Source organism: Opisthorchis viverrini, assembly GCF_000715545.1.
Source record: "Opisthorchis viverrini unplaced genomic scaffold opera_v5_81, whole genome shotgun sequence".
NCBI classification, from domain to species: Eukaryota; Metazoa; Platyhelminthes; class Trematoda; order Opisthorchiida; family Opisthorchiidae; genus Opisthorchis; species Opisthorchis viverrini.
The window spans coordinates 1,217,192-1,238,402 of record NW_008751736.1 but is presented as its reverse complement, the minus strand read 5'-3'; the positions used below and the strand labels follow the sequence as shown (position 1 = coordinate 1,238,402).

Genomic DNA, 21,211 nt, shown 5'->3' with positions numbered 1-21,211 from the left:
ACTAGATGAACCTTATGGTTGTACGGCAGGGAAGCATCAGTGCCTACACTGATATTGCTATCTTTGAGGAGGAGGATGATGATGAGAGTAGGGAAGCTATCAACCGCAAACTCAGTTGTGCTGGTCACTGACGTGTGCCCGGATGGGACACATCGATAGTTTGGGGCACGGCTCGTTCGCGCAATCAGTGGTTCGCATGTAACCAATTTGCCGTCTGCAATAAATAGCTTCGACTCAATGCAAAGCCCTCTGTCCCTCCTAGAGCTTCAAATCGGTTATATTAGCTACTACCTCCAATATACAACTATTCAACTCTATCCCCTCCCAAATCATCGGCGAAATAAAAATGTCCTCGATAAACGCTGTGCAGTTTTGACACCAAATGGGGTGACACATCAAACAGGAACAGAAGAGTAAAACCCGGGAACGCGGCACTGATTCCAAAATTTACTGTATAGGTAATCGTTCCGTAGCCTATCGCCTGAGATGAAATGGTCGAATCAGTGATATGGTTAAAAAATTCAAAAGCAAGTGTGATGTCCTAGTTTTAAATTTGAATAATTTATGGTAATAACATCATCCTCACTAACGGAACCTTTATCCCGCTTCAATGTCAGACCATCGGAAATGACCCACCGCAATGAAGGGAAATTCAGAGAAATTTTCAGGCGTATGACCGAATATTCGACACTCTGCCAGATTGTGGGTAGGAGCACAGAGTGACTGCGTCCAGTGTATGCACTGTATTCTCCATTCAAAACGTCACTGTAGTTTGAGCACATTTTTGAAAAGTTGATAGTTTCAAATCGTTTTGCCATTACAGAACTTATAATGCCTGATAGATTTGTAAAATTATTAGAACTACACACTGGACCGCGTAATTCCCAATCATGATGTTGTTTTTGTGTGTTGAAAATTTAGAACACAGATTCCAACAAACTCATGAGAATCTGACGGGAAAGCGCATTGCTAACATGTGCTAGTAAGTAGTTGGGCGAATCCAGAACTATTTTCTCTACTTGTGAGGCTTTTCTGCGCCATTCATACTGGGCTTGTTGCACATGAGACACACTCAAAAAGCCTCCTGCGACTATCGCGTCGCATTGAGGTTCCCTACACAATTAAAAAGGAAATATCTACAAGGATTATAACAAAATATAGAAAAATGACTTTCTGGACAACCTACTCTGTTGTTCTTGAAAAACCTGCTCAGTTTTGTCACGTATCCGAACTGCTGCCATCTCAAAATGTGCCGGCAAGGCGAAAGCGTTGTTCTCCGCTCCAAACGTCTTTTCTACTTTGATACCACTTTCGACCTTTCCGTCAATATTGGTCTTGATTGTTGTTGAGAAATCTTGAGCCTTTTTATGATTTCCGGCTGCTTAAACAAGAGGACATAGGGATGGATTTATTTGGAAAGGTTGAAGGATAAACCAGCTCTGAGTAGTTTTCGAAGTGTATGACAGAGAAAAAACCGAAATCATGGTACAGTTCCCTTGATCAGTGGATTTTCTTCTACAAAACAGAGTCATTCTATCACGAAGATACAAGGACCACGGTATAGCTAACTCACTCATGTTAGGGTGCACCTGACAAGTCATTTGAGAGAGTGAAACCCACTACTTTCTGGTTGGTAGTCGGGTGTGAAATTTCTTAGCCACATGTAGTAGGCTAACATAATATAGCGCCACCAGTCCGTTAATTACCAGATTCATGTAACATGGTTGCGTTTTGATTGAATCCTCTAGCAGCTGCTTAACAGTGAGGAATACGAAACAGACGTGGATCCCAGTACTACACATACTGCAAGCACATAAACCTGGCCAAAAACTGTCCGACAATTTTCACGTGTCACGTGACACGGAATTCTCAACGGATGAACCAATCTACCGGCCATATCAGGAAAACATTTCGATAGTAGGTGAAGCTGTTGCACAAACCCTTCACAAATTTTAGCGATAACACTTGCCTTTTCAAGCTCATCAAGCTTGGTCTGGTGAGGTGATGGATTTTCTTCTACAAGACAGAGTCATTCCATCACGTATAGCTAACTCACCTATATTCGGATGCACCTGACAAGTCGTTTGAGAGAGTGAAGCTCACTACTTTCTGGTTGGTGGTTGGGTGTGAAATTTCTTAGCCACATGTAGTAGGCTAACATAATATAGCGCCACCAGTCCGTTAATTACCAGATTCATGTAACATGGTTGCGTTTTGATTGAATCCTCTAGCAGCTGCTCAACAGTGAGGAATACGAAACAGACGTGGATCCCAGTACTACACATACTGCAAGCACATAAACCTGGCCAAAAACTGTCCGACAATTTTCACGTGTCACGTGACACGGAATTCTCAACGGATGAACCAATCTACCGGCCATATCAGGAAAACATTTCGATAGTAGGTCAAGCTGTTGCACAAACCCTTCACAAATTTTAGCGATAACACTTGCCTTTTCAAGCTCATCAAGCTTGGTCTGGTGAGGTGATGGCTGTACGCTTGCCTCGCACACAACATGCTCAGGACCCAAGCTCCTACACGGCAAAGGAGTAGATGACTCTTCCTACATGTGTGTGAAGTGACTACAAAGTGAACAACTCCTGCGATTGCCTACAAGACGAGTTTTGTTTTATCCAGCGCAGACGCATTCTACAATGGTTGTTTCTGTGAGCTTTTGTTCACCCATTTCTTATCCATCGATTCACCAAAGAATGGACGTTAGAGGCAAAGAAGAAAAGAGCGATAAAGATGGCTACCGTAATGACATGATCAGCAGTTGAGAGGTGATCGTGATCAAGTTCTACACCTACTGAGGTGACCCACGGACTCCGAACAACGGGCTCAACGGTCATCTTGTGTTCACAGTTTAACAGTCTAGTTTCTGCAGCATCACTGAAGGGCTGTTATTGGACTGGGACTTCCTAAGGTCGCAGTCAGTGACTTGTGTTTGCTTGCCATTGTGGGCTCCCTGCGTACTTATGACACTTTTATGCGTGGCACATGGCGTTGAAGGTACATTTTTGCCATTTAATCTCACCCCAGACCCAGTATGACGGTCACTTTGTGCCTGATGTGCGAGTTTTGACTGTGCTAGCGCATACTGCGCCTTGAAGAGCATTCACCATTGTTTGTCCTTTCTTTGGTTGTTAGTCTTTAGACGCCTGTTCCCATACCAAAATCTTTACATACTTTGGGATTCACCTCATCAGACTGGCACTGTCCTTGGCATGATTTCGAATGAGACGTTTCTCTCTTTTCTCCCATATTCTCCTGTTACTCTTTCGCATTCATCGCTTGCACTCACTTTTTATGTTTGTGACTATGCTCTTCAAAAATTGAATGATAATTGTACTGACAGTGACACGCGAGTTCTCACTAGTTGACCGACGGAGGTAAAGTCAGGTATGAATAAGTTTGAGGGAAAAGGGAGATCCTCTAAAATGATGGCTAGAGAACAAGTGTGACCAGCTCTCATGCAGTGGTCTTGGAACTTGAACGAGAACCAGGCTAGCACAAAGGAAACTACCCAAAAGGTTGCTGAAATCTCTTCGACAGCCCACGACCCGAATTGGACTTGATCGTGGGTTGTCCGAGAGTTTTAAGCAACCTCGCGAGTAGTTTCCTTTGTGAAGATATACTGCGAAATCTCGAATATCGCATCAACTGAAACATGAGGCGGACTGTGTGCAGCACAATGAGTTGAAGAACGTCATAAACGAGAGATTCACTTGGGTTTCCCGTGACAACCGAATCGATTCGCAAATGAGTGTATTAGTCGGAACCAGGCGAGATGCTTAAGAACGTAATGAGAGATTCACTTGGGTTTCCCGTGACAACCGAATCGATTCGCAAATGAGTGTATTAGTCGGAACCAGGCGAGATGCTTATTTTGCACAAGACAAAACATATGCAGTAAACACGTGCCATCCCTGTTTCCGATGAAGTGTCGGAAAACACATACACGCATTTCCTTTCCCAAAGTGTGACCACGAGAGAGTGGCAAACCACTCATGTTCACGCTGATAAACACAATTTGTCTTTCGGTAACTGGAGAATTAGGCATTTACGGTCTCGCGGTGAGACTGACTACGAACTAATTGTATAACTTGCAAGTGGGGAACAAAATGCCCCCCCCCATAGACTGGTTAACCACTTAAACATGTTACGGAGAGTTTGTCTGCACTGGATACCCTGGGGAGAGAATTTTATGGTGATCAAGTGGTCAAGTTTCGTGGATAGGATAAGAGAAGCAAATGAAGGTGTGCTGAGAAAACAACAGTGTGCTTGAACGAGAACCGAGGAGAGAGAAAGGAAAAGTTAATCGATGTAAAAGTTTTTCAAGCACTATTCCTGTTGATGGTAGTGTGAGGAGATTTGTTAACTCCCATTTGAGATTTTATCTTGTAATTGAAGCCAATGTATGCTGAAAAGCCGGAAAGTACTGTACAGCTATAGACGTAATACTACCCATAAGGTTGCTGAAAATTCTTCGACAGCCGGAGACCGGTTTCGCCCTTCTTGGGACTCACCAGAGAGGCATGGTCTCTGAGTTTCCGTCAGCCTTATGTTCTGCTTGAGACCAAATTGCATGAAATTAGCGAAATACACTGTACAACCGTTTCACCATTATTGAGTATCGTCAATAGTGAGCATTTCACGAAACTCTGAGAGTTCCGACCTTCAGACCAGTAGCTGAACCCTTGTCCGTTTGGTCACGAGCAGCTGATTAGCCATGTGAATGGCACTCCCTTAGACAGGACATGGCGCCAATCATCATTCACTCAAGGAGACAATATCACGTGGTCACATGTTGATTGGCTCCTATTGAAAATTATGAAAACTACTCAGATCACCGTAAAACAATAATTTACTTGGAAGGCTACACCTATGTGGCATTGTCCATCGCAAGCTGATAAGTTTGTGTTCAAGAAAATTTTTTCAAATAAAATATTAATTTTGAAGTACAAGCTTCTCGCTTTTCGTTTGGAACACTTCTGCATTGGTCTGATTACATCAGGTACGGTTAACACAACTTTTCAACAAAATGAATATGTTTTGCCTACAAAGAAGTGTGCTCTGGGCAAGCGCTGTCGTCTGTACCGGATAGAACTTGTCTGAAGCGGAGCATATGAGGAGAGACAGATGGAGGGTCCTTGGAGAATGAGCTCACTTTTCGGTATCGTGTTCGAAGTGGTTCTAATAAGACAAGACGACGAACTTCCTCATCAGGCAGACGAGAGTTGACTTTGTGAGGGATAACCGAAGGAATAACGGCTGAAGTTGATCAGATATAAATGGTCACAATCCTGAATTTAAGTGATGATGCGCATCAGAAATTTGCTGGCTTAACTTGAGGAGATTTTCTTGCTTCTCTCACAAGGTAAGAAACCTGCTTCAGCTCCGGTAACCCTCAGCACGACTTTATCAAAACACTATAGAGCCCCTGGATCAGCTGCTTGAGTTTTTGAGGCCAGAGATTAACCGCTGTACAATCAATGTGAGGCTAGAGAGGTATGAGGTATGCTAAAAAGCTGAAAAGCAGCGCGAGCAAAGCTATATCCTGCCTTAGCGCGTGATGATCACATGAATGACCAGCCACTTGTAGCCAAACTTTTAGTGTTTAACCTAATAGCCGGGAGGTGGTGGGTTCGATACTCTGCGTTGAATTTCCATGAGATGCGCAATGACGATGTTTCCTAACAAGGATGAGGCAGCTGTGCATTGATCCTGGGATTTTAAACGTAGCTTGTCTTAATTGGCTGGGTAAAATCCCTAGTAAAATTGAAGGAAACCCCTCGTTTTCCCCAGATCCGATTTACGATGTTGATATGGCTTGTGTTGGCTCAGTAATGCGTAAGTGGGCTGGACGAACAGTCAACTATCCACCCTGAATTCATTAGTATCATCACCGTTGCCAATGTCCCCAAATCTGGCTTGAGAACTGGGCTAGAGTCGTGTAAAATTATCGAGATAAATCCAAGCCAACGAAGTTGGAGGGAGAAACATTTATTGTGCTAGACCATCAAACGCACTCAGCTGCCTGCTTTCCTTGACCAGCAAAAAATATTCTGGCGTGTAACCTGATTCGGCATGTCCGAAACAGAGCGTGGTAGGTTTCCAAAGAATTTGGTGACGATAATTTCTTGTAGACTCTCTGGTTAGCACTGTTTTTCTCCTAAGTCGTATCTCTTCGGACAAAACACACTTCAACGTAGATTTATCCGAAATATAGCTATCTCCTCACCAGCTGCACTTAACTGAAAGACCGCTTTTATGAAATTTCTTAACAATATCCCATTTACTTACAATTTCGTGTGTGATTCTGTCGAAGAGCCGTTAATCTGTACAGGATTCATTGGAGGGTGTTTAGTCTTAGTAGGAAAATTTCCACAGTACGTCTAAATGAACTAGATAAAGTTGAATGGTGTTCAAACCCAGTGAACGACGACAACGATTTATCCGACTGCATGATACGGAGTAAGGAATACAAAATAATAAAAAAATTATGACAATAGCAATTCCATGGTTAGCTGTTGAAGTGTTAACTACCGATGTCTTGCCACGAAATTCCTTAATTTTACAAATCAGTTTACTTTGGGAAGATGGTAGTTTATGATCAACAGCTTACGGGCTACTGAAAAATTGTGCCTTTTGTGGTTACTGGAAAGGCAAGTGATATACGTAGTTTCGTCGATCCGGACAGAAAAGGCTCACACTCACTGGATGCACCGAGATCACCCGTGGTCTCTTCAGGGAGCTTGAAGCTTACAATCCGCACGTCACGAGGGAAACATAACGGTTGTCCTTGAGACGACGTTGGTAAGATAGGTGCGACAGAAATTCGTCCAACACCCCGCGAATGGTTGAAATAGTGGATCGCAGAGATTTGGCGTTGACAGTCGAGACTGACTGGTTCGCTAATCACAACAGTATGTATCCGGTCTGCCGCAGGCAAATCGGGATTTGACGATGCACGTGGAACAATATCATTGGTGAGGCGATGGGAGATCGCAATTGCAGAATGCGTGGAGCGGGGTGAATCACATGAAGAGGCCGAGGCTGAGGATGAGGTTCTTGACAGCGGGGAATTCACCTTCAGTTGGTTAGTTTCTTCGTCTTCCAAATCCTCCAAACTTTTCCTCGGAGTGCATATGAGTCCAAGTACGAAAATCAATATGAGCGGTATCAGGCAGATGGCTGGAAATAAAGAACACATGATTGCAAAGCCATTTAAAACTAATCGAAGGTAGCCTGAAGCCCAATGGGTCGATTGGGATAGTCTGATCACGAAGTATGTCGCATATGCGATTTTTACGGTACTTCACAGTGGACAGAATAGCAGAGCACTGGCTGAAGTTCAAAACAGACAAACCAGGAACCAGAGGAACTTGCATTTAATGAAATTTTACTCCGAAAGCAGATGGAAGTTGATTCATCACTTTACGCCGAAACATCCTTTTCATATCTCTCTCTTGGAAACGCTAAGTAGTACTGACTGCGAGGTAACGCACTGCACGGATTTTCGTAAACTTGAAACAATTTGCTCCGTAGGAATCACGAATGAGGTAAACTGGACTTTTGTTCGCTAGGTAGAACTTGTCAAGGGCAGCTACTACTTACCCGTAGATAATAAATACAGGTGCATCGGGCGTTGTACCTATTACTGTGAAGATAAAAACGGGATGTCACGGGGTGACAGTTTTCCGGGTTCACTTCCATTGTCCATGCAGACTCACTTAAATCGAACGGAGCCATCGAGTTCTGAAAAACAGATTTCTTCAAAAAAACGTCCGGCGTCTTTGAGTTCATTCTGGAGACCCATAAGTGGTCAGAGCTGGCAAAACGTTCGGGTAAATTTGAAAATATACAATATCCACCTTAGTTAACTGTATGCAAGCTCCTAATGAAGTACGAAACCGCAACTGTGTTTGAAAATCTCATGACCTAGTGAGTCAGCCAGAGTCTTGACAAAAACTGGTCACAGCATTGAGAAACTACTGGCCACACGTGAGGGAATCGTCTTGGTCTTTCTCCACTGTGATAAGAGTATGACGACAATACACAAGGGTCTTACGCGGATCTGGTTACGTGAAAGTTGTTCGTTGAGAGCGATCTTTCCAGAATCATCTCCCCGGCTGGCATCTACGGTACTGATGATATATGTGAGGTTTCTGCCTAGCGAGTATTGTCTCTAGGAAACAAACAAAACTTGTGTGTGGCTTGCAAAACATTGGATTCCACCCTCGTAACATGTTTCATCATGCTTACTCTTGTCACACGGGATCCTGATGACGTGAAAAGTCCCTCAGCGGACAGTAAGTCGCAGTTTGAAGTGATCATAAAGATGAGTTGCTCGGTAAATCTTGAGCTTAGTTTTAACTAAGTGTCTTCAGAGGAACAATTCATGTGGTGTGATAACGGCAGTGTCTCGGCTCATTTCTACGCCCGAACCCTACCATCAAGCGTTTTTGGAAATATAATCACCAGAGGTGTACAAAAATTTAACGCTGAAAACTACGTCGGAAACATATGCAGCGGGTCTTATTTAAAGTGCATGAGACGATGCCTTCTGGACTCGCCGGTGACATCCGGCATGCGGCAAATTCTGAATCATGATTGGCTATTGTTTCCATAGTTTCCACCAATCAGAACCCGGCTTGATGCTGGACTGGCAAGCGGCTCGATATTCTAGCCAATAGATTGCGGGATAGGATTCTTGACTGTAACAGTGCCTATCTGCCAGCGGTAAAGCGGCTTTAGTGCGGGATTCCGTCTAACACATGGACAGCTGCATGTTCTCATATTCCTGATAGGGTGTGTTTTGACCTTATAAACATAGCTCAGGACCTTTCGTAGAATGGTACACATTAACCTTCAGTGGTATGGCCATCTACTTGTATTACTACTCGTCTCATACATTTTGCGGCTCAGAAACTGGGTCGATTCAGTTGAGTCAGGCAATGTGTCCCCTAGTCAGGAGAGAGGATAACCTGGGAACAAGTATCATAGTTTCATAAGGTTGCTGAAAACTCTTCAACAACACAAGACCGGTCTCACCCTTCTTGGGGCCCATCAGGTAGGGGCAGTCCCCAATTTTCCGTCAACTTTATGTTCTACTCGAACCCAAATCGGACTGTTTTTGAGAAATACACTCATTTGCAGATCAATTTCGTTTTCACGGGAGACTCAACTGAATCTCTCGTTTATGATATTCTACAACTGAATGTGCTGCACACAGGCCATCTCATGATTCAGTTGGCACGATATTCGGGATATCGCAGTACCATAGTTAACATGGGTCGAAGTCAGGCGTTTCAGCTCACAGATGTTCAACAAATCGATGAGTTACAACAAGCACAGTCATTCGGAAATAAGCTCACCACCAGCGGGATAAAGGTGGAACTACGAATTGAAAAAATGGCATTGTGTCGCAAGCGAGTTTATTTAGGGGATCTAGCCATGTGTTTCATTTCTCTATTCTCTGTGCTGAAATACCGAGGAAACTTCACATTCGTTTCGTTCTAGCTAAGAACCTTGACAGTGTGCGCGTCCTGAAAATCAATGGAACGCGAAACTGCAGTTATGAGTAGAAAAAATCCACTACTGAATTTTTATTTCTTCAACCCTGGAAAACATGAATGACATGGTGTTGGAAAGATAGCAGCAAAGATTCAGTTGAATGTAAATTGTTCAACCAAGATCGAAATAATTTGTCCGACCAGGTGAAACAACCAGGTGAAACGACCAGTGAAACAAATTTGGAAAATTTGCCGGACTAGAATAAGTTTTTTGGTAACTAATGCAAATTTATTCCGAAATCTCAAATGATCCGTTCTTCGGATTCAAGTAAATCTCGCAGTTTTTTAAAATGATCTAGTAGCAGACAGAAAACCTCCACCAGAGTGTTCAAACTAATGTTACCACTATTTGATGTTTCTCTGCCTCAAATGATGGTTTGACAAAAATTTCAAGTTGAAATCCATGGGGAAACATCATTGAAATCAATTTGCATTTAACCTGAGATCTCGCGAAGTCAGTACTGGAATGGAAGTAGAAAGAGGTGGCTATGATTGCCATCTATCCACATAGTTTCTGCCTTCGGAGCTCATTCTTCAATGTCCGATAGCCTATCCTGCATGTATTTAAGAACCTATTTCATTTGAGGTATATTTCCCATTAGGAAAAACACTATTTAGGTAACTGGATTGCTCGAAACAGCTGGATCAAAGTAGACAGTTCGCAGCGTGTAGGACTTTGAATCGATGTACACTCTAGGATATAGCGTCGAGCACGTGATCAGCTGGTACGAGCCACCGAATGGCCTGAATGTGATAGCGTACAGTATGTATGGAATTCAATGGGATACTAGACTCAGCCATCAAAGCCTTTCGATATCAATAAAACGCCGTGTCACCAAGTTATAGCATTGTTTTAATGTTGTACGGAAGATGTGTACATCCGTGTGTAGCACAAAACAAACTTTTGCGGATGAACTTCCAAGCATAATGTTGCACCACTAGAAAGAACCATTAGCAGCAGTACAGACCGACGGACTTAAAATAGTAGCCAGAAATTTTGAAAGGAACCTTTGGTGCTGACTGTCTTTGGTTAAATACGAGAATGGCATTGTATTCTTGATAATTCGGAAGATAAAAAAACAATCATAGATAAAAAAAACTAACTCTCGTCCACGTTGACAGTTGGATTCCGGTTGTCGCATGCTTTAACCAGAGTTACATTGTATTCTTGATAATTCGGAAGATAAAAAAAACACTCATAGATAAAAAAACTAACTCTGGTCCAGGTTGACAGTTGGATTCCGGTTGTCACATGCTTTAATCAGAGTTACCCAAAGGTATGTGGTAAGTAGTACAAGAAAAACGGATGTGCGCGAGAAATGTCTGGCTGAAAAAGTTAAATGTATATAATGGTTGGTATGATACCTTAAGGCGACATGGCAACTGTTGCGTGCACTGTTTTGAGCTCTATGCACAGGGTCTTACACGAATGTCGGCCAAATGAACCAAGGTTGACCTGAGTGATCTGTAAAACCAGGCGATTCCGGATCTCTCTTTTTATCCTGAAAATGCACTGGAAAGATAACCATCTCGTCAGTAAAATATATACACATAGACAGATAGATAGATAGATAGATAGATAGATAGATAGATAGATAGATAGATAGATAGATAGATAGATAGATAGATAGATAGATAGATAGATAGATAGATAGATAGATAGATAGATAGATAGATAGATAGATAGATAGATAGATAGATAGATAGATAGATAGATAGATAGATAGATAGATAGATAGATAGATAGATAGATAGATAGATAGATAGATAGATAGATAGATAGATAGATAGATAGATAGATAGATAGATAGATAGATAGATAGATAGATAGATAGATAGATAGATAGATAGATAGATAGATAGATAGATAGATAGATAGATAGATAGATAGATAGATAGATAGATAGATAGATAGACCGAAATGTGGATGAACAGATAGATAAATAATATTAGTGGGCTTCAAGAAGACAAGTTTCAGGTCGCTAAAGAAAAGAATCTACTAAAATGGGAGGTTTGTCTCGTAAAACATCCGGTAGACGTTCAGTTAAGAAATCAGTTTGATCTAATTTGTTTTTGTAGAACTTATTATTCGTCTCGGCGTTTATGGTTTCTCCATACACCCCGGCTATAATAACGTTTGGAACACAGATTTCATTCACCTGGAAACTGTATAAAATTGCAGCTGTACCCTACTCGGTTCACCCAGTCCGCTGGGCTCAGTGAAGAAAATTTCGGACAAAAGTTACAAATTATTTCAGGATGGAAATGTATTTTTTCTGAAAAACGTCAAATCGCTATTCCAAATGGCAAGGAAGTGTGCATAAACGATTTTTCGAAATCTGCGACTATAATTTGAGTTACTCATTGTGGACATAGGCATACCGTTTTGTTTCGACGAGTTTGTTTTCAAGTTGTGCACAGCTGATTTCAGAATTTAACGCTTCATTGCGTTGACTGTCAAAGGATGTAGAACACATGAGCCGGAGAAAAATGAAACGCTACCAATGATCGAATGGCTAAAACGTAGCTTGATTCAATGTTTTGAGTGGATCCCTCATCAATCTTTTAATAAAAAAGATTAACACGATAGAAGCATTGCAAAATAAGCTATAATATAACCCGTTGTATTGATCTTAAGTGCAATCATTCATTCTGTTTGTGTCCTTTTTTACTAAGCTGGGCATTGAAATACACTCTAGTTGTACCTTTGAGGAGCATTTATTTTGAAACTTAATAAGGTCATTTTGTAATTTTCAAATTATCTTCAATTAGAAGGAACCCATTAAATTAAAGAATTTGATGTTGCACCTTCAAAATGAATCCTACTCACTGTAATATACTCACAGATAGACTGGGGATACCCGGTAGAGGGGAGAAATCCCCTTCAGTATGTCATCGCCAGACTCGTACATGCACGGCGATAGACCTTAGCCCGTCAGCATCTAAATGGTTACCGTATGCTTCAACTCGCCTGCTCTCAGATATTTTGGATTCTTGCAACGTTTCCGTAGATTGTGCAAATATTTATGTATTAGATGGCGTAAATTTACCTAGGTATTTGTAACGACCAAAAAAGATTTGTTTGCATCCGTGAGTGTCCTGAATCCTAGCAGGATTCGTTAGGTGAGACTCCTTGGTTAAGCCTTCCCAGTTGTTGTCCTTGTATCACGTGATGTACCAAGTGATGGTTAACAACTGCCGATCTTTTGGCTGATGGGGTTTTTATTATCCGACCTTGAACATTCGGTAAAAATCCAAGCCCGTGGTTTGATAATTACCGAGTCCACCATAAAGATAGAGACATATAAGTTGCCTCTTGTATCACGTGATGTACCATGTGATGGTTAACAACTGCCGATCTTTTGGCTGATGGGGTTTTTATTATCCGACCTTGAACATTCGGTAAAAATCCAAGCCCGTGGTTTGATAATTACCGAGTCCACCATAAAGATAGAGACATATAAGTTGCCTCTTCATCGCTACTCATGAGTAGTCAGGCAACCGGGAACTAGTTACCATCTGGGTGGGGTGTGAATTGTGACTACTTCATTCCATTCTTCACAATTTGCCACTAATTTTAACTAATTTAAAACTAGTCTTTATATCTGATTGGAGTGGCTCAAATTTCACACAAATAACAAATTCTTGGACTCAGATAACCTACAAATGATAGGTCTCTCTGATCGCGTGATACTGTTTGTCCTAAACCAACCGAAGATCAAACCGACTAACTTAGAAACTACAAATGTCATTTTACAAAGGACAGTGATTTTACAAAGTGAGCAAATGCGTTTTATCATACGCTAATGCCATTGCTAAGCTCATTGAGCGACCGGATGTGAGAAGATCACAAGAGTTTCGACAAATACTCCGATTTAAACACGAATTTAGTTTTGACAAAAACCCTAAAGAATCCAGCTGAATATCTCGCTTATGCTGACCCAAATGGAACATGGGGCCGCCTGGTGTCGCACATTTAATCAAAGGGGATCATCATGCGCGGGAGATTTAGGTGAAATTAGTCGAGTCACCTGTCAAATCCAAATGCGATTGGTTGTTTGAATTCGTAAAATTTGGTTCGAGTAGAATTTAAGGTTGACGGCAGCTCGGTAACTGCATCCAGCTGATGAGCCGCAAGAAAGGCAAAACCGGTCCTGGATGCTGAAGAGTTCTCAAAAAACGCATGATTATTGCATTACGTAAAGTAGATGACAAGAGTTTCTTGTTTTTCACCCGCAAGTGTACATCAGATGCCATCACCGATGAATCTTCAGCCAGCACTCTTTCTCAGTCAACGAGTACTTTGAAGAAAAGGCAGTACGAAGTCGGAGTACTTTAATTTTCTTGGCCAAAAACAGAGCGCACTAGAAACCAAACCTGATGTTTTCTTTCCATCAAAAAACAAAAGTCGTAAAGTAAAGAGAGACATCGTGCTTCTTTAGAGGAAATATAACTGAGGCACCCCACTACATATCTTCTTCGTATTTTATGGAAACCAAGAAATCAGATCCAAAGAGTCGTAAAGTAAAGAGAGACATCGTGATTCTTTAGAGGAAATATAACTGAGGCACTCCACTACATATCTTCTTCGTATTTTTATGGAAACCAAGAAATCAGATCCAAAAATAGACTGGCGTCAAAATCGAATTTTCGGAAACGCGGAATGACATTTCCATTGTACATCCTAGCGCTTTCTTCGCGATGGTGAAGGGAAGGCCTGTAATAAGCCTTTCAGAGGACGACTACAACTTTGGTTGTCAAAATGCAAAAAAGCGGATTTTGAAGTTGTTAAATCTGGAACAAGCTCCAATTTACCCGAATAAAAAATTTTCACTGCATCAAAAAAGACAAAGATAAGACGATAGTTTTGTCTTGATAGGAAGCTCTGGTAACTATCATGCTACAACGGTTAAAATCCATTGCCGGGTGATCACATGCGCCTGACTGAGGAAGAAAATACTGGTGATTCTTTTTTCGCAGGAGTGTCCACCCACTATAGGATCTAAAGTTCGCAGCCATTTTGCCTTGCTTACGAAACCAATGTTGCGCATTTGTGAAATTCTAAAACTTGGAAAGTAATTGTTAGTTCTGGCATCCGACATGTGCAACTTTGAAGTTTCATGCTATTACACAAGTGATATTATTGACGTGAGTGCAGCATTATGAAGTTCGAACCCGCGACCTTCCAGCGAGTAGTTGGAACACTTGAAACTTCTAGTCATGATCAGCTGATCAGCAGCGCTTTATCACTTTTAGGTTCAGGTTAATCACACTGCTGATTAGCACCACGTAGCCTAAAGATCAAGCTTTCAACTTTTAGCCGGAACGTCGCAGGTTCAAACTCCCTACTTGAGAGGCCTACTGCTGATTCTACTTGATAGGGATGAAACAGCTGAAACGTACTTCGCTGCATTTCAGATCAGACGATTTCATCTACAGAATGTCAAGTAGAGAGTTTGTTAGTCTAGGCTTTCGTAATTCATATGAGATGAACTGAGTCTACACATGAATTCCAAGGCGCAGAATGGCTATCTGCAAATCAGTTTGCCTACGAATAAGGCAATTTATGATGGCTTTCTTTTCGTAAATGAAGCCAGTCTGTGCCGAAAAGTTGTTTTGTCCTAATTTGAAATCATCAGCGGTGAGCATCTCAAGCAGCTCCGAGGTCTCCCATTAGGGTTGAGATGGCCTCTTGGTTGTTCAGCATATATTGATTTCACTAACAGAATGGAATAGCCTTCGAAGTTATCAAATCTCCCCAAATTATTAAATGATGTAATTCTTTATTTTATTGAATAGTAATTTAGCTGCGATTTTCTCAGTTCCAATGTACATTGTAAATTAGGTAACTTTTGCTAATAAAAAAGACATATTGTTTTGCATGTCTGATTTCAAATCGTCTTTAGAAAATTCGTCGTTGGCACGTACTCTTTCTCGGTCTTAACGGAAGTGAAACCAGAGTTTTAACCAAAACACCCTCCGATCGGTTACCGGAAGTGTTCGTTTCTCAAACACTGGGTGCGTGATTACATGGCTGATTTTACTCACAACACGATTTTGCGCCACTGGAGAAAAAAACATGTTTGACTAGACAATCAGGTGATATAAAGAGAGAATAAGAAAGATAATTATTCAGTCTGAGGTGAAACTGTTTGGTGGAATTATCTGAGCTTGGAGTAAATGTATGAGTGTCTTACAAAGTGAATTGGCTGATTAGACGGTAGAGGAGAGAATATCCGGATTGGTGGAAACCGTGGGTTGAATATGCTTAGGGAAGAAACTATCTGCGGGTAAGTTTCATTTGTCAACACATCCTGAGAAACGCCATAGCTAGCGTTTAAAATTTCCACGTTCCGGAACATTTTAAAAGCCTGTAATGTTTCAACTTGACGATAAGCCTGTTCAACTACCCAAGACTTATTTGAAACCATGAGAATAGCGCCGGCGTAAAACTAACAGTGTCAGTTCTACACTAGTTTAAAGAACTTTGTGAGGGAAAAGCGGGCCATATGGTTTCGTGGATAAATACAAAAGACCATTTCTAACACAGCCTCAAGGATCAGCAAGGTCTGTTAAGTAAACAGGCAGAGTAACACTACCGTGACTTAAAATGGGTGCTCTGTCAGGTTTGTTCGCTTGGAACAAGCCCGAGAAAGGACTTATGTCTTCCCTGGTGTGTGAGACCCACTGACTAATCTTTTGGTCTCTTAAACTATCACAGTATTCGCTAATGCATTTGACTTAAGTGTCAAGCTCCAACTGCGAAGCCATCTTCTGAGAACCAACTGAGAGCTAAGCAATGTTCTTCGCCGGCGAGTTTGTGAATCATAGACTGAATTGAATCGAAACTAGTACCGATGCACAAAAAGCTCGGTCCACATATTGTCAAGTGTGAAATAATTAGTTCTGTGCCCTTCAAACGTAGACGTCGTACTAACAAGCTAAGTAAAGTGCAATTAACCATTCAAGCCCATACATATTGTGTCGATCAATTGAAAATTGCTCACTCACTGCCCAGTGTACACTGAGTATGACGTTAGCCACTGGCGGTTCTTTGAACCGTTCATTATAAATGCATTGTTCCAGTTGGTGTAGTGTCATCACGCAACCAACTGAAAAAAGAAGTGGTTTTCTAGTGAATACCTGTCCAACATTTTCATCCGAATGACAACATGGTCAAATGTAGGAATAGTGCCAGGGCCAACAAAAACACCTTGGTGGTTGTTATACCTGCTGATTCTGTTGTATCTGCTGTTGACCCCGCTCCATCGCCTAGTGCCGGAAAAAAGACTCACAGAGATATAGTTCAAACAGGCGAGTGAGTGCGTGTGAGAGCAAAATTTACAACGGCCCCGCGTTATTCAAAGGGCACTTTCTAACATGGATCCAGGCTGTTTGATTGGCGTTACTGAACACCCATCAACATCGACCATGCTTCTATGAGATGCCTGGAAGCTGATCAGATTCGGTCGTGCTTCTGCGGCATGCATGAACGCTCATCGGCTTCTGCTGGATTGACTGAATGGTTGACTGACCTGGATGTTCGCCAGCATTCCTATTGAGGTTTACGTAGAGTTTCAGAGTCTTAGTAGGTTCCGGGTGTTCTGGAGTTACTTTCAGGAATCTGACCTTCCTGATAATGGTTTGTTGGTGGGCGGCTGTTCAAGGTATCACCATCATCCGAGGGACTTGGCAGATGGCACCGGTACCTCAGTGATAAGCAAGTAGCCATTGCTGGTGCCCCTCGTTACGCCATCACGTTTGGGCCGGCCTGTATTAGGACTCTGCAGGATCCTCAGCCAAACTTACTCCCTCAGGTCTGTTTAAAGATCATGCGTGCTGCATCACGTTTGGTTCAGCGCAAACCATCTGTTGGTCTCCTATTATGCTCAAATGTCGAATGTTTTGACGAAGTACGACAGTCAAAAACGACTTGGATGCAAGCCGTATCATGAAAATGTCGTAGAGCATTTGCTACGTTTGAAAGTCCTCGGTAAACCTATTTTTTCTAAAATACAATTACTGCGTTGCAGTTTGCAAAATTCACCAACGTATCAGCAAGACGTCTCCTCTATAAAGGTGTCTCAACATTATGATGGATGCGAAAGTCAGTAAAAAAAAGTGTGTTTTCAACAAACCCGTTGTTATTAAGTTCGGGTTTGTATCGGCGTGAAAGAAACATTTATACATAAGAGAAAACGCAACCCAACTTTCAAACAAATGCCTCCAAATTTCAGAAAATGTAGTTGAACGAACTATTGACAGTGAACCGAACCGCACCTAAAACTTCCAATCTCGGCATTTTCAAGAGAAGCTGAGGTAGAAACAAAACAAACCGTCCAAAATGCTTAAAACGGCTTACCAAGAAAAACCCAAAAAAAACCAATCCGTTTAAAAAACCATTCAAGGCTGAGACGAAGGACTTAGGGACCAGAGTAAAAGGGGAAAAAAGGACTTGTAATAAAGAGTATGTTAGAGATGTCGAATCGGTTTTGTTACTTTCAGGGCGCGGATTACCTCTAAATATCAAAAGTTCTGACGGAAAATTCACTATCTGCTGACAAACCAAGAAGCACTAAACAGCTGTTTCTCTTTTATTATGGACAAAAAACATTGTACACTTCACGAATCTCCAGTAGGGAGTTCAGTCCTCTCGACCCTCAATAAGGACGAGACGACTGGATAGTGCTTCTCAGTTAAATGATAGAATCTAGATCTAGATCTCTGCGCACTAGGAACTAACTGAGAAGTGCTCGGAGCTCATCAGTAAAACAGTATTTGCAATATTGGCTTATCTATCAGCGTGAATGTGTTTGTGTAGCATTCAGATGAAAGATAACATCAAACACTTTTACGTTAGCAAATCGCTACTGGGAACTTAAGTTGAAACGGACTTTCAGGCACCCTATATCTCCATCCAATGCAGTCATGTTTTTCCAGCATCATGGGAAGTTCGATACTTCCATGGGTAAAAACAAAACCAGAACATTCCTTGGAAAGCCAAACCATACATAGAACAGCGGTCATCGTCCAGCTGTGACATTCATCCAGTTCCAAGCTGCTGCTGCCCGAAAAAAGTGCGAGGGCTGAGATGCTGTCAGGACACAGACAGGCGTAGTCGGAGCATCTGGGGCTGGGTTCGAACCAGGGACCTTCTGAACAATGAGTACGCGCCCCAACCAGTGAACTCTATTGAGCTTTCAGCCATTCATTTTCAGCGGACTGTAGTAAAAGCTTTCACGGATCACTCACGACAGTGACAAAGCCCCTAACTTTGAGAAGGAACCTAGCGGTCAAGCTGACAGATCTTAACTGAAGTTTACGTTAGATGAGCTTTTCACAAAACTACCGCTTGCTCAAACGGAATCAACGGCAGGCTGCATCGCTCGAGAAGCTAATCAGAAGCTAATGTCAGACAGATATCTTGTACCGTCCTTAATCCCATCGGAATGAAATCGAGGCTGAGAGGACGCTTGAATGAGATAAAATGCTAATTAGGTTCCGTCAGATTTCCATTCCAAACCAAAAGCAGGCGTATGATTTTCTGCATAACGTGTCCTTCTGAAAATTTGCTGGACTGGGGGCACAGTTTCTTGAAGATTGAAGCTACTGATTGCTAGGAGGTTAACTGAACAAAAATTTATGTTAGTCATTAGTTGGACATCTTGAAAATTATTACATTTTTTTGTCATGACGACAACAATTTATGGGTCTAACATCGTAACAGGAGGGTTACTTCATCTGTCAGAAGGTAGGACGGCGAACCGGAATGCCCTGGAAATAAGTAACCAAAAGTCACCATGACCATAATTCCATTAGGACCGTTAAAACTTGTGTCAAAAACCAAAAAGCAAGTGCACTGTCCAAATTTAGATCAAACAGCGTTATCTGGAGAGAGTTGGGGGAAATTTCGTCAAAATAAGCGACTAAACAACAAATTCATCTGAAGTTTATTGACCTCAACAATGGGGCTAGAGAAAGCAAACTCCTGGACATGTCCAAATTCAACGTTCAAGCTGCACTCCCCAAGTTGGGAATTCCGTCCAACTTGTCTGTTACTTTGAAAGTTGTCTGCTCCAAATTGCGACAGAAAGTCTGAACAGGTTTGACTAATTGCGTTGCGTGGATAATCAATCATGTTGGACAGTTGACATTTCAGAAGTGGGGAGAATGTCCAGTTGCTGCCTTAATCAAAGGACCATGCCTCTGGTTCACTTCTGATCGATGGCGACAGCGATGAAGCTGCGGTTTCTGGTCATAGGCTGTTTATGCCTCTGAGGGATTCAATCACGACAAGTCATATATTGTGTCTCAGTTTCTGTTGTACGTGGGAAATCTTACCGGGACCTTACCATTTATGTGATTCTTGTTTCCATCGATTTTTCCTGAGCGAGGCGTTTCCACAGTTGTGTTGGTGCTTTGAAGTCCCTTACAAAGACCCGACTCTTCAGCGACTATTCATCAGTATGTGATGAAACAAATATCTCTAAATCTACTTTCCTAAATTTCACAAAACCCCCTTGTGCTTGAGTAATTCATTTGTCCTTCTCTATGGACACGAGAAAAAATGTTGTATTCTGCTTGCTAAACTTGTAAAACAATGAACTAAATGAACTGAAAGGAGTTGACAGCACTTCAATGCACTCGACAGGATAGGGAAAAAATTCAGACCAAACGTGTTTCGCTGGGTGATTCTTTCCTCTCGGTAACAAGTTTGAATTCTTGTACCTTAATCAGCTGCGTGATGATTCGCTGTGTGATAAGGTAGTTTTTGAAGAAATTTATGGCGAAAAGAGCAGCCAATTGAAGTTCTCAAAATTTCATAGATGACATGCTGGAGAACCTCAATATCTCTGCACATGGTCCGTAGCCAACTGGCTATGAAAAAATATCTGCAAAATATCTGACGGCACCTGAAACGTCGAATAATGATAAATCATTTCAATTAGCTTTGTTCTGAAATATAAACTGCTCAGTACTAGTCGAACAAGTGTCTCATCTCTCACCTAATATTGGTTGATTGCTATATGCTTTCGATTTGCAGACCTTCATCGTGTTGTCTAGCGGTGTCTGCACCAGAAATCAATCTGTTAGACTTCATTGTTAAGTTGGCAGCGCCTTACTCCTTTGTGCTTCGTTTTGGTCAACACATAACCTTTTCAAAGACAAACATGGCGTCCTGATGGGTTTAGTACGCCGCATGCTTCGGATCAATCTGTTTTTTTTAATGGGCAAACGCTGTTGAAAACGAGACATCCATATCTTCCACACGCGATGAGGAATTCACAGCTAATTAGAGCTTTGCTCTTTCGGAACCAAGAAAATGTCACTGTTTTTCGGAACAGCGAAACGTCGACAAAAACCAGTTCAAACTGTAAAGATAATATATCTTTATATTTTCAGCATTGTTTTTTGGTTTGTCTTATTAAAACTGATTCATGATTTACGGCCTGCGAAAAATGCTGGAAGTTCAATCAATATAACTCAGTTACATACGAGTTGGCTTTGTTCTACTACAACATTCTTTCTAAGTACAAACCAAACTAAATCAATCTGGAGAATTTAAAACAGATTTGGACTTATACCATTAGGTGGTTGCAAAACGGCACGGCTTCGAAATACAGGCGACGGTG

The 21,211-nt window shown here is 41.7% G+C and overlaps 1 protein-coding gene across 1 annotated transcript in view; it reads right to left on the bottom strand.

Moving 5' to 3' along the window:
* T265_13573 (hypothetical protein) overlaps positions 1–21,211 on the bottom strand; it is a gene marked incomplete at both ends in the record, with an annotated part of 53,364 nt that overhangs the window by 1,260 nt on the left and 30,893 nt on the right. The window contains 2 exons of the mRNA XM_009169532.1: positions 1,187–1,381; positions 6,721–7,197. Of these exons, the coding sequence (XP_009167796.1) occupies positions 1,187–1,381; positions 6,721–7,197 (672 nt within the window). The remainder of the gene's footprint in view (positions 1–1,186; positions 1,382–6,720; positions 7,198–21,211) is intronic.